Source organism: Bemisia tabaci, chromosome 1, assembly GCF_918797505.1.
Source record: "Bemisia tabaci chromosome 1, PGI_BMITA_v3".
Classification (NCBI taxonomy): domain Eukaryota; kingdom Metazoa; phylum Arthropoda; class Insecta; order Hemiptera; family Aleyrodidae; genus Bemisia; species Bemisia tabaci.
Genome location: NC_092793.1, coordinates 8,084,572 through 8,106,039, shown reverse-complemented (window position 1 = coordinate 8,106,039; position 21,468 = coordinate 8,084,572). Strand labels below are relative to the sequence as shown.

General features: G+C 40.9%; 1 protein-coding gene across 4 annotated transcripts in view; it reads left to right on the top strand.

The window, feature by feature from the left end:
- The window catches only part of Fhos (Formin homology 2 domain containing), a 123,228-nt gene that overhangs the window by 74,402 nt on the left and 27,358 nt on the right, over positions 1-21,468 (top strand). For all 4 annotated transcript variants that reach the window (XM_019054139.2, XM_019054121.2, XM_019054169.2 and 1 more), the window contains 3 exons: positions 19,011-19,120; positions 20,241-20,299; positions 21,059-21,126. In XM_019054139.2, coding sequence (XP_018909684.2) covers positions 19,011-19,120; positions 20,241-20,299; positions 21,059-21,126 — 237 coding nt within the window. The remainder of the gene's footprint in view (positions 1-19,010; positions 19,121-20,240; positions 20,300-21,058; positions 21,127-21,468) is intronic.

Sequence of the window (21,468 nt, the reverse complement as noted above, 5' to 3'; positions counted from 1 at the left end):
AACACCGTAAACGCCACTTCACGTTTCCGGAAACAATGTGTAAAAGCAGAAAAACTTGTGTCCCTCAGGACAATGTTTTTACAGAATTCTTTCGCAAATACTATCCAGATTTTAACCTGAAAATTTGTGGTGCATGGGTAAAATAGTTTTTATTTTATAAAGTGTTAAGTTCCAAAAAACGAGGGAAAATCTTGATGGATTTACGGCGCTCTTGCTTAGCACGGTAGCATAGTATACCTTTATAGGGAGAGTATGGACAACTCGTTTTATGCATAGAGTACATAGAGTCGTAATGTAAGTGGGAGAGCTGGCGCCACTTTTAAGCATTTTCTATGTCCCGAATTCCGAGACTCCTGTGTGACGCCGGGTCACTTTTTCGATACATAATCGATTGTTTGCGATACACGGGTACCCGGCCATCCGATGACAACAACAACAAAGGAGATAGGAATTACCACGTATTCCACACCGCCATTTTGGATCGAAAATGTATCGAAAAAGCGACCCGAACTCGGCGCACACCGGGCTCGGAATTCGTCGAGCAGAACATGGCGCCAGCTCTCCCATTTACATTACGACTCTATGTACTCTATGGTTTTATGTAGCTCTTAAGGCTCACAAGGGCGACAACTTGTAAAACGAAAATCACTAGAAAAGTGCCGCTGCCAACCTATGCATTTGAACGATTGGTCAATATGGTCGATAGCGCACCGTAAATAAGCGTCTTTAAGAATTAATAAGACACTGATTCTGAGAATATGTATGCGAAATCAAAGTTTTATACGCGCTTTTATAATTTTTGATCAGTGTACCTACGACGGGTGGTAAGAAGTGTGAAAATTAGTACCACCGGATAATTCGAGTTCGTAGGTTGGCTGCCCTTTTGGGCCCCAAGAGCCACATGACCTAATCAAACCTAACCTCCAAATTTTCGAGCTGTCCAAACTTTCCCTATGAAGTTACTCCACCTCGAGCCTTTTTCTGGGTTCAACAGGGACCTCATTTTTATAGGAGGAGCCCGGGTCTTCAAAGCTCAGAGGAGGTGCTGGGAGGGGGGGGGGGTGTCTCTCATAATTGTTTTGGAAAATTAACCTCTCAGATGCATTTCAAGGCTACTCTCACGCGAAATTTGGCTGTATGCAAATTGAAAATTGAAGGTTCAGCTCCACCAAAGGAGCGGGAACTTTGAATCCAGGGACTTGGAGAACAAGAAGCATAGGTGCAGTTTTTGCTATTTTAAGACACACTTGTTTGAAGTTTTGAAATTATATGGATCCTTCTGGTGTAACAAGAGTTCAAACTGACTTTTTAATTCTCAAAAATTGGAATTTAAGAGCGCTTTTTTCACAGAATATGCATTGAGGCTGGTTTTACTTGAAATCATTGTAATCTCAACTTTTTCAAAAACACCACTTGTGCGCCTTGTCCTCCGAGCTCCTCAAGTCGCCGTTCAAAATTTAAGCTACGCCGCACGTTTATTCCTCGCTCATGAATTGGGCTGCATTTTGCAGTTTGGAACTATAAATTCTAGCCCGGTTTAAAAACGACGTATGTGCCATTAGTTTCCCTATGCACATAACTGTTTTTCCAGAAGAGCCAGAATTTATAGTTCCAAATGTTAAAAGCGGTCCAATTAAAGGTAAAATTTGTCGACATTTTTAACGTATTTCCCGTGAAATTTTAAGATGAGAAAAAACGTGCTCAATTCATTGTGTCTAGTGGTCCTGGCACAGTCGTGTTTTTCCAAGAGCGGTGTATCGTTGATTTTGGATGTAGGAAACCGAGGCGTGAATGATCGATGATCGATATTTCCCCATTTGAAGCCGTGCTGAAGAATCGATTATTAAGGTGTTCGCTGCGAACCATAGGCGGTTCTAGACCTTCATTCTTGAGGGTGCCCAGAGGTGGAGGAAAATGTCGGACACCGACTCCAAAGAGGACGGTCGCTCAGGGGAGGCCTAAGTTTCGGCCCTCAAGTTTTATCCCTACCCTACCCTCCTTTCTTTTTTTCTCTCCTTCCTCTCTACTTAAATACCTGTAAATTCAATTTAGAAAATTTTTAGCAAAACTTTCCATCAAAACTGCAATCTTACCATAAAAAAACAGTGGAATCTTTGTAAAACACGGCTATCAATTTTAATTCTGTTTAAAACATTTTCAATTATTTGCTGGGATTTTTTCTCAGAGTGAGCGAATACAGAATCTTTAAAAGCAATAATTTCACGGTTCCAATAACCGTACTTAATTTTTTATTTTGGGGTGCCAGGCACCCACTGGCACCCCTAGAACCGCCTATGCTGCGAACACCCCGGGCCCTCTGGGCGAATCCGCATTGTTTTTCTAATCTCACGGATTCAATCATCGGACTAAGAGTCTGTGACGCGAGTCACCAGCGGTCTCACGTAATTCCCCAATTGGTGGAAGTCAATTCAATCAATTAAAAATTTAACGATTCAGAGGATGGTTCGGCGACGATGGTTTTCGTCCCGTAGTGGAGTTTTGTTCCGGCGGGTGAGCAATTCCCGCTTGTCTCCTGCCGATGCGATACAGTCCTCAGTTTTGTCTCCGCTCCCGTCATCCGATTCGGGAGTGTTTCTTTCCCGTGTGACTTCCTCATCGGATTCGCTGCTAATTGGATCCATCCGTCGCCGAAACTGCGCTGCACTAACTTGGACCTGGTCCACTATGGTCCGCTAGTCCACCGCCAAATGAGAGAGGATGACTCTGGGGTCTGGAGGCGAACCTGCGGATAGAAAATCAGGCTATCGAGTTCTTGTAAAGTCATTGGAGCCTTGGAAAAGTCAAGGAAATTCGTACGTACATATAAGTCGCTTTACAGCACTCCCTCGCGCTCTACGACTCCTAACCTCCACTGCTCTCTTTCAAGACACAAATCTTGGGGCATTGAGCACCTTGACATTTCCAAGGAAATTCGTTAGACCCTTAAAAGTTGGCAGGGTTGCCGGCCAGGGTGTCTACCAGTTCGAAATTTCCGGAAAGTCCGGAAGTAGTGCTGATTTTTCAATGGCCGTCCGGAAGTACTAAAAAACAGTGCGGAAATGCCGTAAGAACTAGAGTCCCTTTATACTGAGAGTCAAGACAATGTGAATCCATTTCTGATTGGTTACCGTATTTTAGGCCTTCACAGTGTCACAAACGGGAACAAAGATTACATTTTTGCCGATTGCAAAAATTATAATCTGGAATGGACCAGGGAATTATGAGTTTGGCAAGGAACAAACGGAATGAGAAAAGGAACGGAGAGAGGAATTTGAGAATGAGCCGATCAAAGATTACGAAAAACGTTCAATTTCTGTAATCTTTATTCCCGTTTGTGACTCCATGGGGGGTGTTGTCTTGACTCTCAGTATAAAGGGACTCTAGTAAGAATGTGCGGAATTCTTTCCTTCATACTATGCGCGTGTTTTTTTTTAATAAAGCCTGGAAATTATGCAATCTTCTGCGCGTTGATTCTTAGAGTAGTATTTGTCTGCAAGATAGTTATGGTGCAGTCAGTTAATCTTCAAGCCACCAACGAATTTTTGTGGTTTTGTCAATTTTGTTGCAATTCCAGCGAGACTTTCAAATATTCAAAGTGTTTCGAATTTCGTTTTATGGAGGCACTGAAAAAGCACTGAATTTTTCTATTGCGGAGTTACTGAATTGCTTGAGAATAAACTGAAAAAGCGCTGTAAAACTACTGATTTTTGGCCAGCCTGTTATAGAAGACACCCTGCCGAGGCCTTGAAAACATGGAAAGCTAGGGAATTTATTGAGATCAGAAAAAGTCAGGGATTTTTGCAAGCAGCGTGTTGCAGAAGTGAGCGTAATTGAAAGGAAACTATCTAAGTGGAAGTTTTCTTCAATGGCCAGGGAAAGTCAGCAGATTCGAAAATTCTGGATCTAGGGAAGAGTCAGGGAAAGTCATAGAATTGGAAAAGGAAAAAATTATGGAAACCCTGCTCAGGGACAAGTCGGAAAATTTTGTCAAACCCTAAAAAGTTAGAAATATTCTTTACCAGATTCACGCTAATCACGCGCTCTGTTGAGGGAGAGAAGCACGCCATGCATTGCCGTGGTGGACGATGTTGTACGATGTGTTTTTCTACAGACGACATACTGGACACAGAAAGTTGGTGTTCGGACAGAGCGCATTACTTTTTGCTAATTCATAAGTTAAAATCGTCAGAATGCAATTTGATCCTCTGTGGTCCCGAGTGGATTACTTGCAGATTTTGATTCAATTAAGACCCAAGAAAAAGTTTTTAAGAGAAGTGAGATCTTTTAATCTGTATGACCCTCTATTAATCCCGCGTGAGTTCTTATTGCGATACTGAGCTTTCATTCCGACGGTTTGTTTAGAGAGTGTTCACACGGCGCACGCAGCGCCACTACGGCGATAGCGGCAATTAACACTGATGTAGCGCCAACGATCTATGGCGTTCTCACGAACACTCTGTGACACTTGTTTTCTTCTGATGGATTCACACGGATGCCGACCAGAGATACGCGTTTTGGGAATAATGAGTGCCGAGGCAAATTACGTTTAATGTTATTTATGTAATTACACTGTTAAAAAAAACGGAGTGAGACTCAGCACAAGCGCGAGTAAGAACGGGCCCTCACTTCGCCGGACCGAGGAGTCACTCCGACGGAGAATCGGCTGGACGGATTTTGGGTGCCGTACGCATAGAAATCACTCCGACGCCGGACGGATTCGCGGGAGCCGCAAATTTAGGGGTTCGCAGCTAGGGGATGGTGGAAAGGGGTTAATTGTGGAAATAATTTTTGAAACCATGAAAAATAAAAATAATGAAACCATTGGTACGTGATTTAACCGATTTTGAAGGTTAGAAATTTTCTACCTACCTTGGGAATTGAACCCGGGACCTACCTAACACTAACCGACGACCCTACCGATTGAGCTATAGCGAACGATGCATGTAAGTGACGCAAAAACGGTATTTAACGTCGATTTGAACGGGCCGCTAAGATATTTTCAATCTACCTGGATTTGTCCGTGTATTTAGTTTACTTTACTATATTTTTTAACTATATTTTATCGTTTTACTTTGTTTTATTTCCTTGTTGTCTCTATTTTTTCTTCACTCTATTTTATTTTTTCAAGCACTTCATTTTTTTTTCTTTAATTATTTACTTCTCATTCCTTTACTTTGTTTTATATTTACTGTGATTTCTTTTAATACTTCATCATAATTTTTGGACTTCACTTTACTCTTAAAATTCATTCTATTCTTTAACATCATTTAGTTGTTTCCCTTATTTTATTTTTTTCTTCATCTCCTTGCTCCCTCTAATTATTTACTTCAATTTAGTCTTTGACTTCATTTTATCATATATTTGATTTACTTTATTTTATTTCTTTTCTATTGTCTCTGTTATACCATAATTTCGACTATTCTATTATTTCCACTATTCTATTATTTTTTCTATTTTTTTCTCTTTAAATTTTTCATTTTCATTCTGAGAGTGGTAGGCTTAAAGGGGAGAAGAGACAGTATATAGCGCTAGTGCGAGGGAGAGAAGGTGCGCGTGACTCCGAGCCGTACTGCAGCTCCGGTGCGGAGTGCTTTGACTACACATGCAGCCCGTCTCAGCACCTACGCGCTGAACCGCACTCCCGTGTTCATTCTCACTCCGGATTTTCCGTCGGACGGAATCAACGATTTTTAACAGTGTACGTATAACGTTATTAACGTAATTTACGTTAATAAAATTACGTTTTTGGGTAATTTCCCGCGTTTTTAGGAGGGGGGTGGGGAGTAAATATTTCAATAGGACGTGAAAAAAATCTCCTACCGCTTATTTGTGCAAACTCAAACTATCAAAAATCGGGCTACGATCTCTTAAAAAGTATCTACCATGATCGAATAAAAGATAGCCAGATGTACCTAAGATCCTGGTTCCTTTTGGCTCGCTCGATCCTACAAAAATAATTTTAAGATGGATATGCAGGGTTACCACAGTCAGGGAAAACCGGAACTGTCAAGGAATTGTAAAAATTCAGGGGAAAAGACGAAAGTGTCAGGGGAAGATTGTTTAGTCACCCTTACTTGCTTTCCAGAACGATTTTAACGTTTTGAACAACAAATTTTGCCTGAAAACTATTTCTAATTAGGTTTTTTTAAACCATCTGGCTCTGGCATATCTTCAATTGATAGGAAATTTAACCAAAATGTGTCAGGTAAATCAGGGATTTCATTTTTTTATCTGTGTGGCAACCCTGGCAACCGATACGAGCATTTCATCTTTTTATATCCACAACAAATTGAACAATTTTAGGAGACGTAAAAACATTTCCATGTTTTCAGTAAGTTATTAAGATAAATGGTCGATTCCTCCTTCCGGTTGGCGTTTCGCCTCCACAGCGCTGTGATGTTCCTCGTATTCACGCTCACTTCAAGTTACTGCCTCCTGATGTTACTTAATAATTTTCCACTGACGCACAGTGGATCGGGTCAATGGGAGAGGTCGGACAAAATGTAGAGACTTTGAAAGCTTATAACTCCGTTCATACAAAACTTTGAGCTTTTAAAAGTGGTTCCATTGGTTTCCTCGTGAAATTCCCCTGCAAAAGCACCCCTTGAACCCCAAAATGTGACGAAATAAACATCCGAATTTGCAGTTTTAGTCAAAAAATTTACACTCTACCTCTCTAATTGACTCACTCTACTGTGTGACGGCTCTTGTCTTGTTCTGCTCTATATTGATGTCAGTAGGTAGTCCAGTAACATCCTCAAGGACACGCTATTTCATCACATCGCGCTTTTACCGGGAGCTCTGTCGCGCGATGAACGCACTCCGTCGCTGCGAAGAATAACACCGTATGAACATTCGAGAGTTGCCAAATTTCCCCCGGTAAAATGTTTATGTTTGAGGAGAGTTATAAATATTTTCTCTTGAAATTTTCAGATAACGTAGATCTGCTTACGAAGGAAATTCTCTGAAAAACTGAACGGAAAATATTCACAAGTTTTCTTGAAAATTCGTATTTGATCCAGGGAAATTTGGCAACGAACAAAGGTTTATACGGCGTTCTTCTCTAGCACGGCAGCGCACGTCTCTCATCATGATTTCATGCTGAGACGTTTTGGCAGAACTTTCGTCGTGGAACTAATATTCTTGTCCGACAAACGAAAAGTTCCGTGGTTAATGGAGCTTCCGGCTTAATATTCAGTTTCAAGAATCGTAGAACTTGGGGGAAAAATGGGACGTTCTTATGTCAAAAGGAACTATGTGCGTAGGGTCTGCGTGTAACACAGTTCATTTCAGCAGAAATGCGTCGCACTGTGAGCTAGTGCGAAGACTTTGGTAGAGAGGGGGAAAACATTACTGTGGAACTAAAATAAGTCACAACGCACTGAAAAAAAATTCTCGGCGTTTTTACCAAGGTCCGTTGGTACCTTTACCATCTCACTTTTTTTACCAATTATTGGTAATTTTACCAAGACAGACTGGTAAGCTTACCTAAAAACCGGTATTTTTACTGTTTTTTTCAGGTAAGAATACCACTTTTATTGGTAATCAATTCCCGGTAACTTTGCCATTTTATCTCCGTAATTCTACCACAGTCGATAAAAAATATTGGCGTTTTTACCAAGGTCCGGTAAAATTACCGAGAAAGTTCAATTATTTTACCGAGATTTCTCGGTAAAATTACCAATTCCCTAAATGGTAATTTTACCAAGAAAAAACTGGGATCAAATAGAACCCTGAATTCGTGGTAATTTTACCCTTTTCTTAGTAAATACACCGAGATTTTTTTTTCAGTGCGGGTCTCCACGTCACGTCGCGTCGTTCTTGTGACATAAGGGCGAATCTCAATTCCAACGTGAGCCCTGTTCTCCGTATAACTCTATGCTTTCTGAGGCTCTTGCGGAAATGGGGATACGCCCTTACGGCAAAAGAACGACGACTCTACGACGACTGATGTTGAAAAAAAGTCACGTGTCTTCTCTTCAAAATTTTACGTAGAGAACGATCCACACAATATTCAGTTCGGTAATCAACTCCCAAACGTATCCCAAGGGAGGTCTTTCTATTTTATAAAAAAAGTGGGGTCTGTCTCCTCAAAGGGACACCTGAACATTTTAGAGGATCAAAAAGTAGCTCGTTTGACCCAGAGACATCCCCCTAAGTTTCAAATCTTTACCTTGATTAGGTAAAAAGTTAAAGGGGGACTTTTCGCACACCCTGTATAGTGCGAGAAATTCAACATTTTATTTTAGATTCAAGAAACGTCACATTTCTCCTCTCGAAAAGTTGAGAGCGAAGGATTTTATACATAGGAGAAAAACACAGTGAAGGGAGAAAAGAATGTTCCACGAGTGTGTAGTATGAGAAATTCAATATTAGAAATACGATGATGATTTTGTAATCGTTGTAAAATAATTTCCGGAAAAAATGTTTACGCGATTAAAGCTATTCGACACGGTGTTGTGAGTACACGGCGCAAGGGTGGATGGAAATGGTGGAGTCCGAAGCTGGCCTAAGGCGGGTTTTCCTTGGACTTCCGTCCGACGGAGATTGCCGCGCATTCATCTCCATTTGCGCCTGAAAGTATGACCATTCTTATCATTTTAGTACAGGGAAGCTGTGCCGCTTATTGATTTGTCTGCGGATTTTAGGCTGGCACGGTGCTCTCATGGCTGTCAGTAAACAGTCGCTCCCATTGGTCTATAGACTTCAGGGAGCTTATGTCAACCCTCACGCGATAAATTGGACTGCATTTTGCAATTGTGAACGGTAAATTCTGGCTCGGTTTAAAAATAACGTATGTGCCAATAGTTTCCCTACGCACATAAGTGTTTTTTCAGATGAGCCAGAAATTATAATTCCAAATTGCAAAATGCAGTCCAGTTGCAACAGATGTACCGTTATCCGTTACCAACGCTTTCGCTTTCTTTCTAGATCAGCTCCATTCTAGGTTTTTTGGGCAATGGGTCTGTTGCAAACTTTTGTTCGAGTCAAAATAAGAAATGTTACTCATAGAAAGTGTCTCGAAAATTAAGATGAGCGCATCGGCAAAGTCTGAAATGCACTCCTTTCTTCATAATTTGCATAAGAAATTTGCGTTTTTTCGAGCTTCCCGCTTCAAAAACGATACCACGGTACAGGTGAACATTTCGTCGGAGAAGTCATTCCATCCAACCCCCGCTCATAAGGATTTTACGGAATATTCAACATAGCCGATGCCAATCCACCAAAACACCTGCGACGGGACGATGATTCTAACCACCTGATAACAATCGGCGTGTTTGTATTCACTGTTCACATCTTTCTCGCCTTGATTTACCTCGTACTCTCCTCAACTTGCGTGCGGAAGCGTTGGCCATGTTGAGCAGGGATTGAATGGAACGACTTATCTAACGAAATGTTCACCTGTGCTGTAGTATCCTCTTTGAAGCGGGAAGCCTAAAAAAACGCAAATTTCTTACGCAGATTGTGAAGTTAGGAGTGCATTTCAGAGTTTGCCGATGCGCTTATCGTGATTTTTGAGAAATTATCTGCAAGGAGCAACTCGTATGTTCGCTGCAGCAAAAGTTTGCAATAGGCCCATTTGATTGGGTCATCAAAAAAAACTATGGAGAAAATAGTGTGACCGCAATAATTAGACCTGGAATTATCCTAACTCTTGTGAGAATACTATCGGAGGAAAGAAGAAGGGATGACGCTTTACATTTGGAAATCATTCATGACAAAATCGACCAAAGTCGCTTATTAAACCCTTTAAAATTTCAACAATTTTCCGGGGAAAGTCCCCCGGACCCCCACATCCACCTGCCTCCTCCTCGTTCGAAATATCTAGATCCTCTTCCACGGGAGACTAGGACGACAGTAGCGTGACGTAGAGTCCCTTTATACTGAGAGTCAAGACAATTCGGCTCATGGATGTCACAAACGGGAATAAAGATTACAGAAATTGAACGTTTTTCGTAATCTTTGATCGGCCCATTCTCAAATGCCTTTCTCCGTTCCTCCTCTCATTCCGTTTGTTCCTTGTCGAACCCGTAATTCCCTGGTCCATTCCAGATTATAATCTTTGCAATTGGTGAAAATGTAATCTTTATTCCCGTTTGTGACACTGTGGAGGCCTAAAATACGGGAACCAATCAGAAATGGATTCAAATTGTCTTGACTCTCAGTATAAAAGGACTCTAGCGTGACGTGCCCCTGCTGCGTATCGATTGATTCGCCTCTCAAACCAATAGGAAAGGATCTATAAACAAGGTGTTGGCAGCGAACACCTCAATCATCGATTCTTTACCATAGCTTTAATTGGGGAATATTGATATGAATACTTCACCCATTGCGTCAAACACAGTGCGGATAGGAGCGATTGGCGTGAAACGCGTAGCGCCCACAAGACTGCAGGAATACTTCACGCATTGCGCCAAACACAGTGCGATCAGCCCGGCGCGGCGCAGCGGTGGACGTTAAAAGTATTAAACCACATTTGTGTTTGTTCTTTCAATTTTTTGGTTCATTTCTTATAAATGGAGGACCTTGTCTACACAGAGATATGTTTACGGAACTTAACTTTCGCGCAAAGTTCCGTGAAATTTTGCCAGTAGTGATGACAGGGCTTTCGCAAAAAATGTATCTAACCCGAGTAGGTAAACGCGTCTTATGCACCCCTCCCCCTCCGGCACGTTCACTTGATGGTTTTTATTGATGTTCCAAAACGAATGAGAAGGGGGCGGCAAAATACAGGCAGCCCGTGGGCGGCAAGTAGGTAAATCCGTCCCTGTTATCCAGAGCAATTTCCTTTTATGATTTTTACGATCCGTCGTTGGTAAAGCACGTATTTGACTTAAATTTTGCATAAATTCATACTAATTTTTGCGGAAGAACGCTCATGTATGTATATGTTACGGGTAATGGCGGCAATAATTGACATTACCCAGGCCGTTTTGGTTAGGTTAGGTTAGGTTAGGCTAGGTTAGGTTAGGTTATAATACCCGCCATCCCACCCCTCAGTCGTCAGGGAGGGCCGCAGACGGGACCGGCTAGACCTAACCTAACCTAACCTAACCAAAACGGCCTGGGTAATGTCAATTATTGCCGTCATTACCCGGGTAATGTCGACATTACCCGGTTTGACTAGATTACCCGTAACATATATTTTTGGCCATCTTGGTGAGAGTATTGGAATCTGCAGACTCTGCCGACTAGCAGTGAAATTTTGTGTGTCAGAAGTTGGCTAGAAGAATGGCTGCACTTTTGGGCCCTAAGCCTTCCACGAAGCGATCTGTCCATATACTCTCGCTATATAGGCACTTTAGATAGGACGAGCTGCTGAGATCACCGCGCGGTAATCTCCGTTCTCTCCGTCGCACCCGATGGAAGTCCTAGGAAAACCCGGCTTGAAGTTGCGCGACGAGACGCCGACAGCGACTTTGGCAACGGCTCTATCTCGAATTTCCAGTGGGATGCTATTTCAAGACTGTGCCACGCAGCGCAGGAAAGAAGCAAGCGTGAGCCCCACTGCTTGGCGTTCACGCAGACGCCCCCCCCCCCCCTCTCCCTCCTATGATTCGGTCATCGCTGCTATTATATCCGTATATTTCAGCTCTGAGTAAGTATCTTTCAAGTCAAGAAAGTTCCTACCGAATTCCCAATATGGCAGGTGGTCCCAAACAAATTCCTTGATTTTACCAGGTATCTTTCATTTCTTGATAAATCGCACGATTACCCGGTTTTTCCGGGTCCTAGACATCATGAGAACATGGTGTCTAGGACCCGGAAAACCGAACGTACCGGGATTTATCAAGAAATGAAAGATAACTGGTAAAATCAAGGAATTTGTTCGGGAATTTCTCCTTTCTCCGCTCTGAAATCAAATCATTCTTAAAATTGGGCGTATTTCTGGTAAACGAAACTAGAGACGAGTTAGGAAGATGGGATAGGAAGATGGATAGGGGGATCCTCTAGACTAAAGTGTGCTGTTGACTGACGCAAAATGATTATTTTTCAACAATTGAACCTGATGACGAACCTGCTTTTTTCCATAATGGAACTGTAGGCGACAATGACTGAGAATATCCGTCTAAATCTCCGTCACGTATGTCAGACAATGGGTGCCCATATCATTTCCCTCCCATGGAGTCATTCGAACGGAAGTAAGAACCTTGTTAGCTTGTACCTAGATGTTTGCAAGACAAGAACTGCTGTAAGGGTGGTTTCACGATAATGCGAATAGTTTTGTCGCCGTAACAGACAACACATCTTTCGGTCATATTTTTAGTAGTAATGATATCACTCGATTTTTTTTTGCATTAATCTACACAGGGTTATGTTTTATCATAGACTTTTCGCTCTACTTTTCAATTTTAATATATAAATGGCCGAAAATGTGCTGTCTGTTACGCTGCCTTTTTACCGCGTAACAGACAGCACATTTTCGGCCATTTATTCATTAAAATTCAAAAGAAGAGCGATAAATCTATGAAAAGCGTTATAACACGTAACCCTGTGTAGATTAATGCAAAAAAATTCGAGTGATTATCATTACTACTAAAAATATGACCGAAAAATGTGTCGTCTGTTACGGCGACAAAACTATTCCAGTTATCGTGAAACCACCCGTAAGATCCTCTCTCGGAAATGCCCTGCTCTCATGATCAGTTCTCGAAGTGGCTTCTGTTCCGGCAGACAGTATGACCTGTCTCCGGTCGGATCATCAGAGATGAGTTTTCCAGCTCGGCATTTGTTTTTTCTCACTTTTTTTCGTCGCACAACTCCAGACACGACGCGCAACGCTTCAGCTCCCATTGCTCTAGTTTTCGATGCAATTGCGGCCGCTGCGACCACGTTTTTACAACTTTATCACAAGTTAATGTCTCGGAAGTGCGTGGATTCTGACGGCAATCAGATTTGTTCGCTGGGACGTTATTGAGTGGTGATCCGAATACCTCCCGGGAGAGTTCTTTGACCCTTTTCACCGCGCTTTTTTCACAGGTTGCAGCGTAAAAGTTAAGTCATTAACCATGATACAACATCAACGATGAGTAACTCGAACTAGCGATGCAGCAAATGGACCACCAGACTATATGTGAAAATTTATGCATGATGATATGAGTGTTTTCTCATCAAAATTTCAGTAAAACACGACCAGATAGGTCCGTTTTCTCCTTGTCGTCTATTGCTTTGTCTATAAATTTTAATAATAAGTCCGCTGATCTGCATGCTGCGTCTCAATTGGCCCACATTTTGCAAGAAAGAACCATAATTCCTGGCTCATTTTAGAAATAGCATATTTGCCTTTGGTTTCCCTATGCAGAAAGTTGCTTTTATGGAAGAGTCAGAGATTGTGGTTCTTAATTGCAAAATTTCGTCCAATTAACCATTGCTATCGCTTGGAATCGGTTGCAAAATGGAGACGGTAGTTTCAACTTAGTTTCAAGATACTTAAAGATGATTTTCGGCCCGAACATTCCTCGAACATTGATCTACTCACTCGCAAATTTCGATTTTCCCAAAATGATCCACCTATAGGTTAAAATTCAAGCTTTATCGATCGCACCCAGGTGGCATAGTGCGCAGAAGCCGAAGTTCCACCGGAAACATCAGAGCCGAGTCGCCAAAGCACCAGACCGCCGTGCTTAGGAAAAACGCCGTGTGAACATTCGAGAGTTGCCAAATTTCCGTCCATAAAATGTTTATTTTTGAGGAAAGTCATGAATATTTTTCCGAGACGTTTTCAAGAACTTTATTTAAAATTGCAGACAAAACTATCTGAAAAATTGGAAGAGAGATGTTTACAAATTGTCCCAAAAATTCGTGATTTGCCAACGGAAATTTGGCAACTCCTGAAGGTTTGTACGGCGTTTTCCCCTGACACGGCAGCAGAGCTATGAGACGGAATCGAGGTATAATTTGGATTCGAGCGAGCCGTGGTTTTGCTCCTTTCCAATCGAGCTTCGCAAATCGAGCAAGAGAAGAAAAAAAATCTAATTAATTTTGAGGTCATTTGCAAGGATTAGAAATCAATTGGCTGCACGAAAATAATGATGTACACGGTTCCCCTCTCCCCCTCTTTCTTTACCCACCCGTGAGACGAATAACTCTCTTCGTTTTCCCAATCGAAAATAGTTGAGAGGACCTCAGGATCGTATGGTACTCCGGCGCTCTGCGCAATCTAATTTCCCAATTATTTTGTGCTCCCCGGCTGCAAATGTAATTTAGCTCTTTTTTCTCCCTATCTTTCAATCCTCCCAGAAAAAGGAAATGCGCCCAGCGTTCCTCTTGATTAACTGATTTTTTCCCCAGGCCTACGGAATATTCTCGATCCGGCGATTCGTGAATCGCGGGTGGACGAGGACGCAAAACTCATTGTACAGTCCAGCAGGCGCGGGATATGCAATTTGCGCAACGGAACGGATGTTCGATGGTGAAGCGTTGGAAGTATTTCTTCGATGTTGAAGGCGCTATGAATGGTGCCTGAAAGCGCGCCTTCTAGTGCCCGCGATGATTTGTATTTGCGGCATGAGCTCTTCGAATCGCTTTATTCTGGAATCTTTGCAAATGCTTTGATTTTTATAAAAGTATATTATCAAATGTAGTTGTGCTAATTTTGTGTTGATATCTTATCTTGACTGCGCTCATTTTTTTGTTAAAATTATCCCGACCGCACAAGTCTGCCGGAATTACTGCGACTTGCTAATTTTTTTGTCGGAATCAAGTTGGATTTTAGTTGTGAATTTTTCACAGAATATACTTTCTAACTAGTTGTACTTGACTTCATGAATATCTCAATTTTTCAAAAATTGCACTTATATGCCTTGCCCTCCAAACCCCTCACTTGCTTTCGCTCCGATTTGTTCGTCGGCGATGCCACCCTGAATGAAGTTTGCATTCGTCAAACCGTCCGAAGTTGTTTACACCCGGACTGGTTGGCGCTGCCGAATTTTAAAGGCATGCACTGAAAAAAAATTCTCGGCGTTTTTACCAAGGTCCGTTGGTACCTTTACCATCTCACTTTTTTTTACCAATTATTAGTAATTGTACCAAAACAGACTGGTAAGCTTAATTCTACCACAGTCGATAAAAAATATTGGCGTTTTTACCAAGGCCCAGTAAAATTACCGATAAAGTTCAATAATTTTACCGAGATTTCTCGGTAAAATTACCAATTCCATAAATGGTAATTTTACCAAGAAAAAACTGGGATCAAATAGAACCCTGAATTCTTGGTAATTTTACCCTTTTCTTAGTAAATACACCGAGATTTTTTTTTCAGTGTACAACCGGACTGGTTGGCGCTGCCGAATTTTAAAGGCATGTTGTTTACAATGAGCCGACGTATTTATTCCACGGTTAACGATCGCACCTTCCCGTGAAAACGGGCCGAGCTCTCGATTGAAGGAACGCTCCTAGTTTACGACACCTCTCTCTGTCTCCCTCCTCGGGCGATCGCCTTGCGGATGTCGATCCCGTGGAAAAAAGAAACAACAACAACTATTTTCTGGAGCTCTCGATCTCGCGCCCTGGTCTATAAATACTCGGCACAGTTTATTTTTTAAGCGCTCAAAGTCGTCATTGTTCTCCGTTGGGATGATGAATTTGCGCTCTTGCGTGTCAAAGCCGCATCTCCATCTATTTCCGAGCAGGTTAGGTGCGTGTATTAGGGTGTCTACTAATCCGAAATTTCCGGAAAAGTCCGGAAATAGCACTGATTTTTTGAGGGCGCTCCGGAAGCACTGAACAAGTGCGGAGGCTCCGCAAGAAGCTCCGGCATTGTCTATACTATGAGCTCCAAGACCTCCTAATTTTGCGAAACTGGTAACGCTTAGTTCCAGCGTTCTACCGGGCCGATTTTCATGATTTTTGCGGCTATCGACGGGCAATTATCTCTAGATAAGCCAACTCTTTTCAGATTTTCAAAATATGGCCCAGGTTTTTTTATATTACGTGGTGAAGTTGCGAATTCTCCCATTTAAACAATGTAAATTCATACTTTTTGTCATAGTTCGTTTGAGCGTTCTACCGGGTCGATTTCCATGATTTTTGCGTAAATCGACAGGTAATAGGCCCTAGATGAGCCCGCTGTAATCAGATTTCGGAAAAAGGACCCAGGTTTTTTTAAAATCGCGTTATAAAAGTGAGTGAGTTTACAGAATGCTCCGGTACTGCTACCGCTATGCGCGGGAGGATGCGCAGTGGTCGAGGAGGTTGCGCAGTAGCTGTGTAGCCTGCGCATCAGCTCTACACTTATCTACACAAGATTCGCGCAAGGCTTCACGTCGAGCGGTGGCCGAGTCCGTCTAAAGACGTCAAATGCGTCCACTATGAACTCGGTATGGGTTCGATTCCCAATTCATGAAAAACTTGATCAATACTTGACTCTCATTGTTCATTGTTTTACTGCAATAATTCATTAAGCAGTCATTCCAAAACGCGTCCTTTTAATTTTAAAGTAATTTTAAGTAAAGTTTAAAATTAAAGTATACCTCATATCGTAATTTTTTAGGGGAAAAATAAAAGTAACACTGGTATGAGGGTAAAAATAGGGCCGCGAAGCGGCCCATTGATGGCGCGGAGCGCCTTCAGGGGGTTGGGCCGCGTAGCGGCCAGGGGGCGTAGCCCCCTAGTTTCCTATATGCCGCGCGTGTTCCATAGTAAAGCCTGGAAAGTATGCAATCCCCTGCACGTTGATTCTTAGGGTAGTATTTGCCTGTAAGATCGCAATTGGGTTGTGGGACATTTCGTCAACGATTTTTTGTCCGCGCACCTGTTTTTCCAGTAATTTACGTCCACGCGTTTTTTCGGCACGGGAGTTTTGGTCCACGTGCCAGTTGAGACCCAAAGTTAATTTGCCCACATGTAAATACAAACGACCATTGCTCACGACGTTTTTGGATGAAAATGTATAATGTCTTGGAAGAATGAGGGTTTGCTTGTTTTTTTTGTTTTGTCTGTTCGGTCCAACGGACCGGAGTTTAGATTTTTGGTAAAAATGGGGGAGCGTCAATTCCATGAAACAAAATTCACTAAAACTCTCTACACCTCTTTGGTGTAACAGGACTTAATTATCTTTCAAGAAATTCCCACCTTGTTATACCTGAACCGGATAAACCTCTATATTTGCCTCAGCTAAAGGCTCTTAGATTTTTCCTGTGTTCGATACGTATCTTGATTTATTTTGCGAGGAAAGATCTGTACTTTTAAAGGATGCCTGTCATTCTTAATACGTTCAATTTCGTATAATACTGTACAACACCTCTGTTGTGAAATAGTTGCTTCAGGCGCCGCCGCACGGCGGGCGGGCGGCCAGCGCGAGAGGCTCACTAGCGCCTACAAACCTAAGTGGATACTTCAAGCATTGTGCAATGCGTGAAGTATCCACTTAGGTTTGTAGGCGCCAGTGAGCCTCTCGCGCTGGCAGCACACCGCTCCGCTCTGTTAGGCTTTAATATTTATACTCGCATAGTCAGCGTTTTTTAATTCATGATTTTGAAATGTTTGCACACTCTGCATTGATTATTCTCATTTAAATTGATGGGGAAAATATAAAACAAATTATCGAAGGAGAATAATAATATAATGCGTGTTTTTTAAATATTGGTGGTTCCGTGTCAAATTTAATGATTTCCAAAGCACTTTAATTTTTTTTTTTACATTTTGTGCTTTTATTGTGCTGTAGCGAGGTATACGCGCAGCCAAACGCTCGAAATTTGACGTATTTGACTCTAAAAAATCGATGTACAAATTGGTTAAAACTAAAGATTGCGCGCTTCTTGGTTTTTCCCTCTTTTATTCATTTTTGCAGTTTCTGTCGGCACAACTGCGGCTCATAGAGATTAATGTCGCTTGAAAAAGGTTTTACAAATATTTGTCACGTTTTAAAAATATAAATGTTTTCAAAGTGAAGTAATGATTTCGTAAAGAAAAAAAAATAAATAATAAAAAAAGTACCTATACATATATAAGGTATATTGTACATCGAATATTTTAAGGATAGAGATAAAACCAAATATTCACCACGGACAATTTAAAAATATGATTCAAAAGGAGAAAATAATAACATTTCATGTAGAAAATGAGCAACCATAACAACCCCTCTTTCTCTCTCAATTTCTCATTTCCATATTGTCAATATAATTTAACATACCGACTAAAATATAACGCTTGGACCAAGTCACTGTTGCTCATTTTACGTGTGGGCGTAAACTACTGGACAAAAACAACTTACAACTTGAAATACTTTTTCATGCTTTAGATGGTCGTGGTAAATGAAATATGATTTATCCATCGATGGCTCAAAGTGTGAAATGACATCTCCGTTGCGACGTTGGAGACTTCCTGCCACACTTTATTTGTTCTTTGAAAAACTAATCACCATATTTTCCTGAGAATCTCATTGATTTTTCTTCTCTGTCGGTAGAATATTCGGTATGAATTTCAAGATTGAAAGTTGGGTTTTTTCTTCGAAAAAATAAAATAGGAGCGGACATTTTGATACACGGCAACGGATATGCGTAGTTTTGCACTTTAGCCTCGGGCACCCGCCGAATGTCGGGCAATACGCAATGTGCCCACGAAATTTAGGTCCGATTCCGGAATGAACTCAGATTTCCGGATTGGCCCGGACACATCGCGATGTGACCAAATCCTGTGGGCAAATCTTGCAACAACCACCATTTTTTCGGATGTGTCCGGACACACCCCGTTATAAAAATAAAACTTTCAAGTGAGCTAAGCACACCCTCCCCCCCTCCGGTCTCGTAGTAATAATACTTATTAGAGCTCAACATTTTTGACTCTAATTGAAATTTGTGAGCTTTTCGGCCTTATTCTTTTTCCTTCGAAATTGTGCGGATCCAGCACTATTTTACCACCTAAAACTTCGTGGGCACATCGCACATCGCTCTCTGCCCAGGCCCAGGTACCTGTATCGCGATTTGTCTAGCTTTCGGCATTTGCCGTAACATAGATACACAATTTATTATTGGCCTTATCATGACTTATCCTTTTTTTCCTTGTTTCAGTTGGATGACGCGGCGCTGCAGTTGTACAAAGACGGAGACTACAGCTCTTATTTAGATTTAGATGCAACTATTTCGGAACAGCAAGAAGAATTTGAAGGCTTTCAGTCAAAGTAAGAAAGTTTAATTTGTATCCAATATTTTTTTAAATTAAAAAAGTTGCAACTTTATTGCAAGAACATTGCAATTTTGGCAACAGAACCACATGCGCGTAAGTATATAGGGAGGGAAAATAGGCCAACTATTTCAATCCTGTACTTAATATTCGTCCTACCAGCTTAGTTTTTTTTTTTTTTTTTTTTTTTTTTTTTTTTTTTTTTTTACAATTTTACCTGAATTTAATTTTTTATCTTTGTTAATTCATGGAGGCAGTACGTTAATTTATTTTAAGGTTTTCAGCAAACAAGTAATAAGTTTTGAGACCAATGTTACCATCTTATTGAGGGGTTATCAAGGCTTGTGTTACGGGTGCGTCACAAGGGATGTAGGATTTCAAAAAAATGGCAAAATGTAGTTACGTAATGGACCACTAGACAAGGTACGAATTTCAGCATTCTGATACATGTTTCTCAACCAAAATTCCACGTAAAACACGATGCGTACTACGAAAATGACCGAAATCAACTCCTTACGAAGACATTTAATGATTCTTGATGCGTGAATTCAAACCATCCGCTCATGAAAACAATGCTCTACGTGATTCACATCGCGCGCTAAATGTTATCATGCCAGTCTCTGCGATATAAAAATCTGGCAACCTCGATCTTGACGCTTTGGTTCAGCTATAGCAAATTGCTTGTAGTTTGAACAACACATGGTGGGATATGAACATTGCTCGATTGAGAAGCTTGTTGAAACCGTTGTAGTGCGCGATTTGACTCACGTAGAGCTTTAAGTTTCTTGTGAGCGGGCAGTTCAAATTCCTCGTAACCAATGTGAAATAAAAACGTTAATATCTTCGTCAAGAGTTGCTTTCAGTCATTTTCGTTGCGTGAATCGTGTTTTACGTGAAATTCTGGTTAAGAAACATGTATCAGATTGCTTAAATTCGTACCTTGTCTAGTGGTCCATTCACGAACAGAGCCCCTGATCCCTTAATGTACTTGAAAATTTGAATTCATATTTTCTGATGGTTTGCGATTGTTTGGATTTTTGGAGGAACGAACAGTTAGCAAATTTACGTACCTGAAAGATGTTTAAACTAATAATTTTTTGTATTTTTTTTATTTACAGCCGGAAAAATTCAATAGTTTTGCGAACTCAGTTGTCAGTTCGGGTTCACACCATCATAGGTGAGTTGCGTGTTCTGTAATATTTGTTTAATTCCTAACAAATAGCCGCATCCATCCTTCTCTTTTCTCTTTAAATGAAGATGTTACCTTGTGATGACGTCATTAACAGGCCTTTTAGATTACATTATAAACAGGGGGCTTCAGCCCTTGAAAAAGGCACCTGCACTCTGTGAGGATGAGCCGTCGTGAAGTTCGCTTTTCAGCAGAGCATCCAAAGAAAGCTCTGAAAGGAGGAAAAAGAATTTCGGAAATCTTCTTAAAACCTGTAGTTGCAAAATGCATTGCCTCCTCCTCTCAAAAAATATTTCAATAATATTGTCTAATTTTGTTTTCTTTTCTTTTGCCTCTGATAAATGTTTTTGATTTGTCTTAAAATATTTTTGTTTTGATTTTTGAAATTAAAATCAACTTATTTTGAAAATGTTTTCAATTTGTCTCCTCGACCATTCCAAGACTTGTTCTTTCATTACTTCGTTTTTAAAATGTTTTTGCCCCCCCCCCCCCCCCTCCTTTATTTACTAGACGCGTTGTTCAAGTCGCTATCAACATCTCCTAGGCTCTTACGAGATCTGTTTCTACGAATCTTGACAGTATGATATTGGCGAAACAGGGCTATATGTAATCAATTCTGCAGTCTTGCAGTCTGTAGTCAAAGCTGATAGTTTATATATTCTTTAAGGAAGTCATACATTGAAAATATATAACTTGATTTCAATTTTATTGAATATTTTGTTGATTGTTGTTTATTTTTCTGTCTAGAAAAACTTCTCAATTCCGAGGGCTCAGAACTTAGGAGAGCTCTGTTCTGTTTGAAGCAAATATTTCAAGTAAGTGAAACCAAAACTAAATATCTAAGAACTTTGGCACCTATCAAGGGATTATAATTTGGAAGCCCCGAGATTTTTTTTTTTTTTTTTTTTTTTAAATTTAAAGCCTCAGCTATGAACCTGTTTACACTTTAAGTTTTATGGGTAATGTCAGGCTTAACTCACACTATCTTCGTTCGGGAAGACCATATCTGCCCTCTTTTAAAAGCGAATTAAGTGTTGTCTGCGTGCCTCTTTGTCTTATATTGAACAATTAGTTTTTTCTTTTCTTGTACGTTTTTTTGGAATCTACAGTATTAAGCTCAATCGTCTCTTTAATTAAATAAGAAAGATACTCAGAAT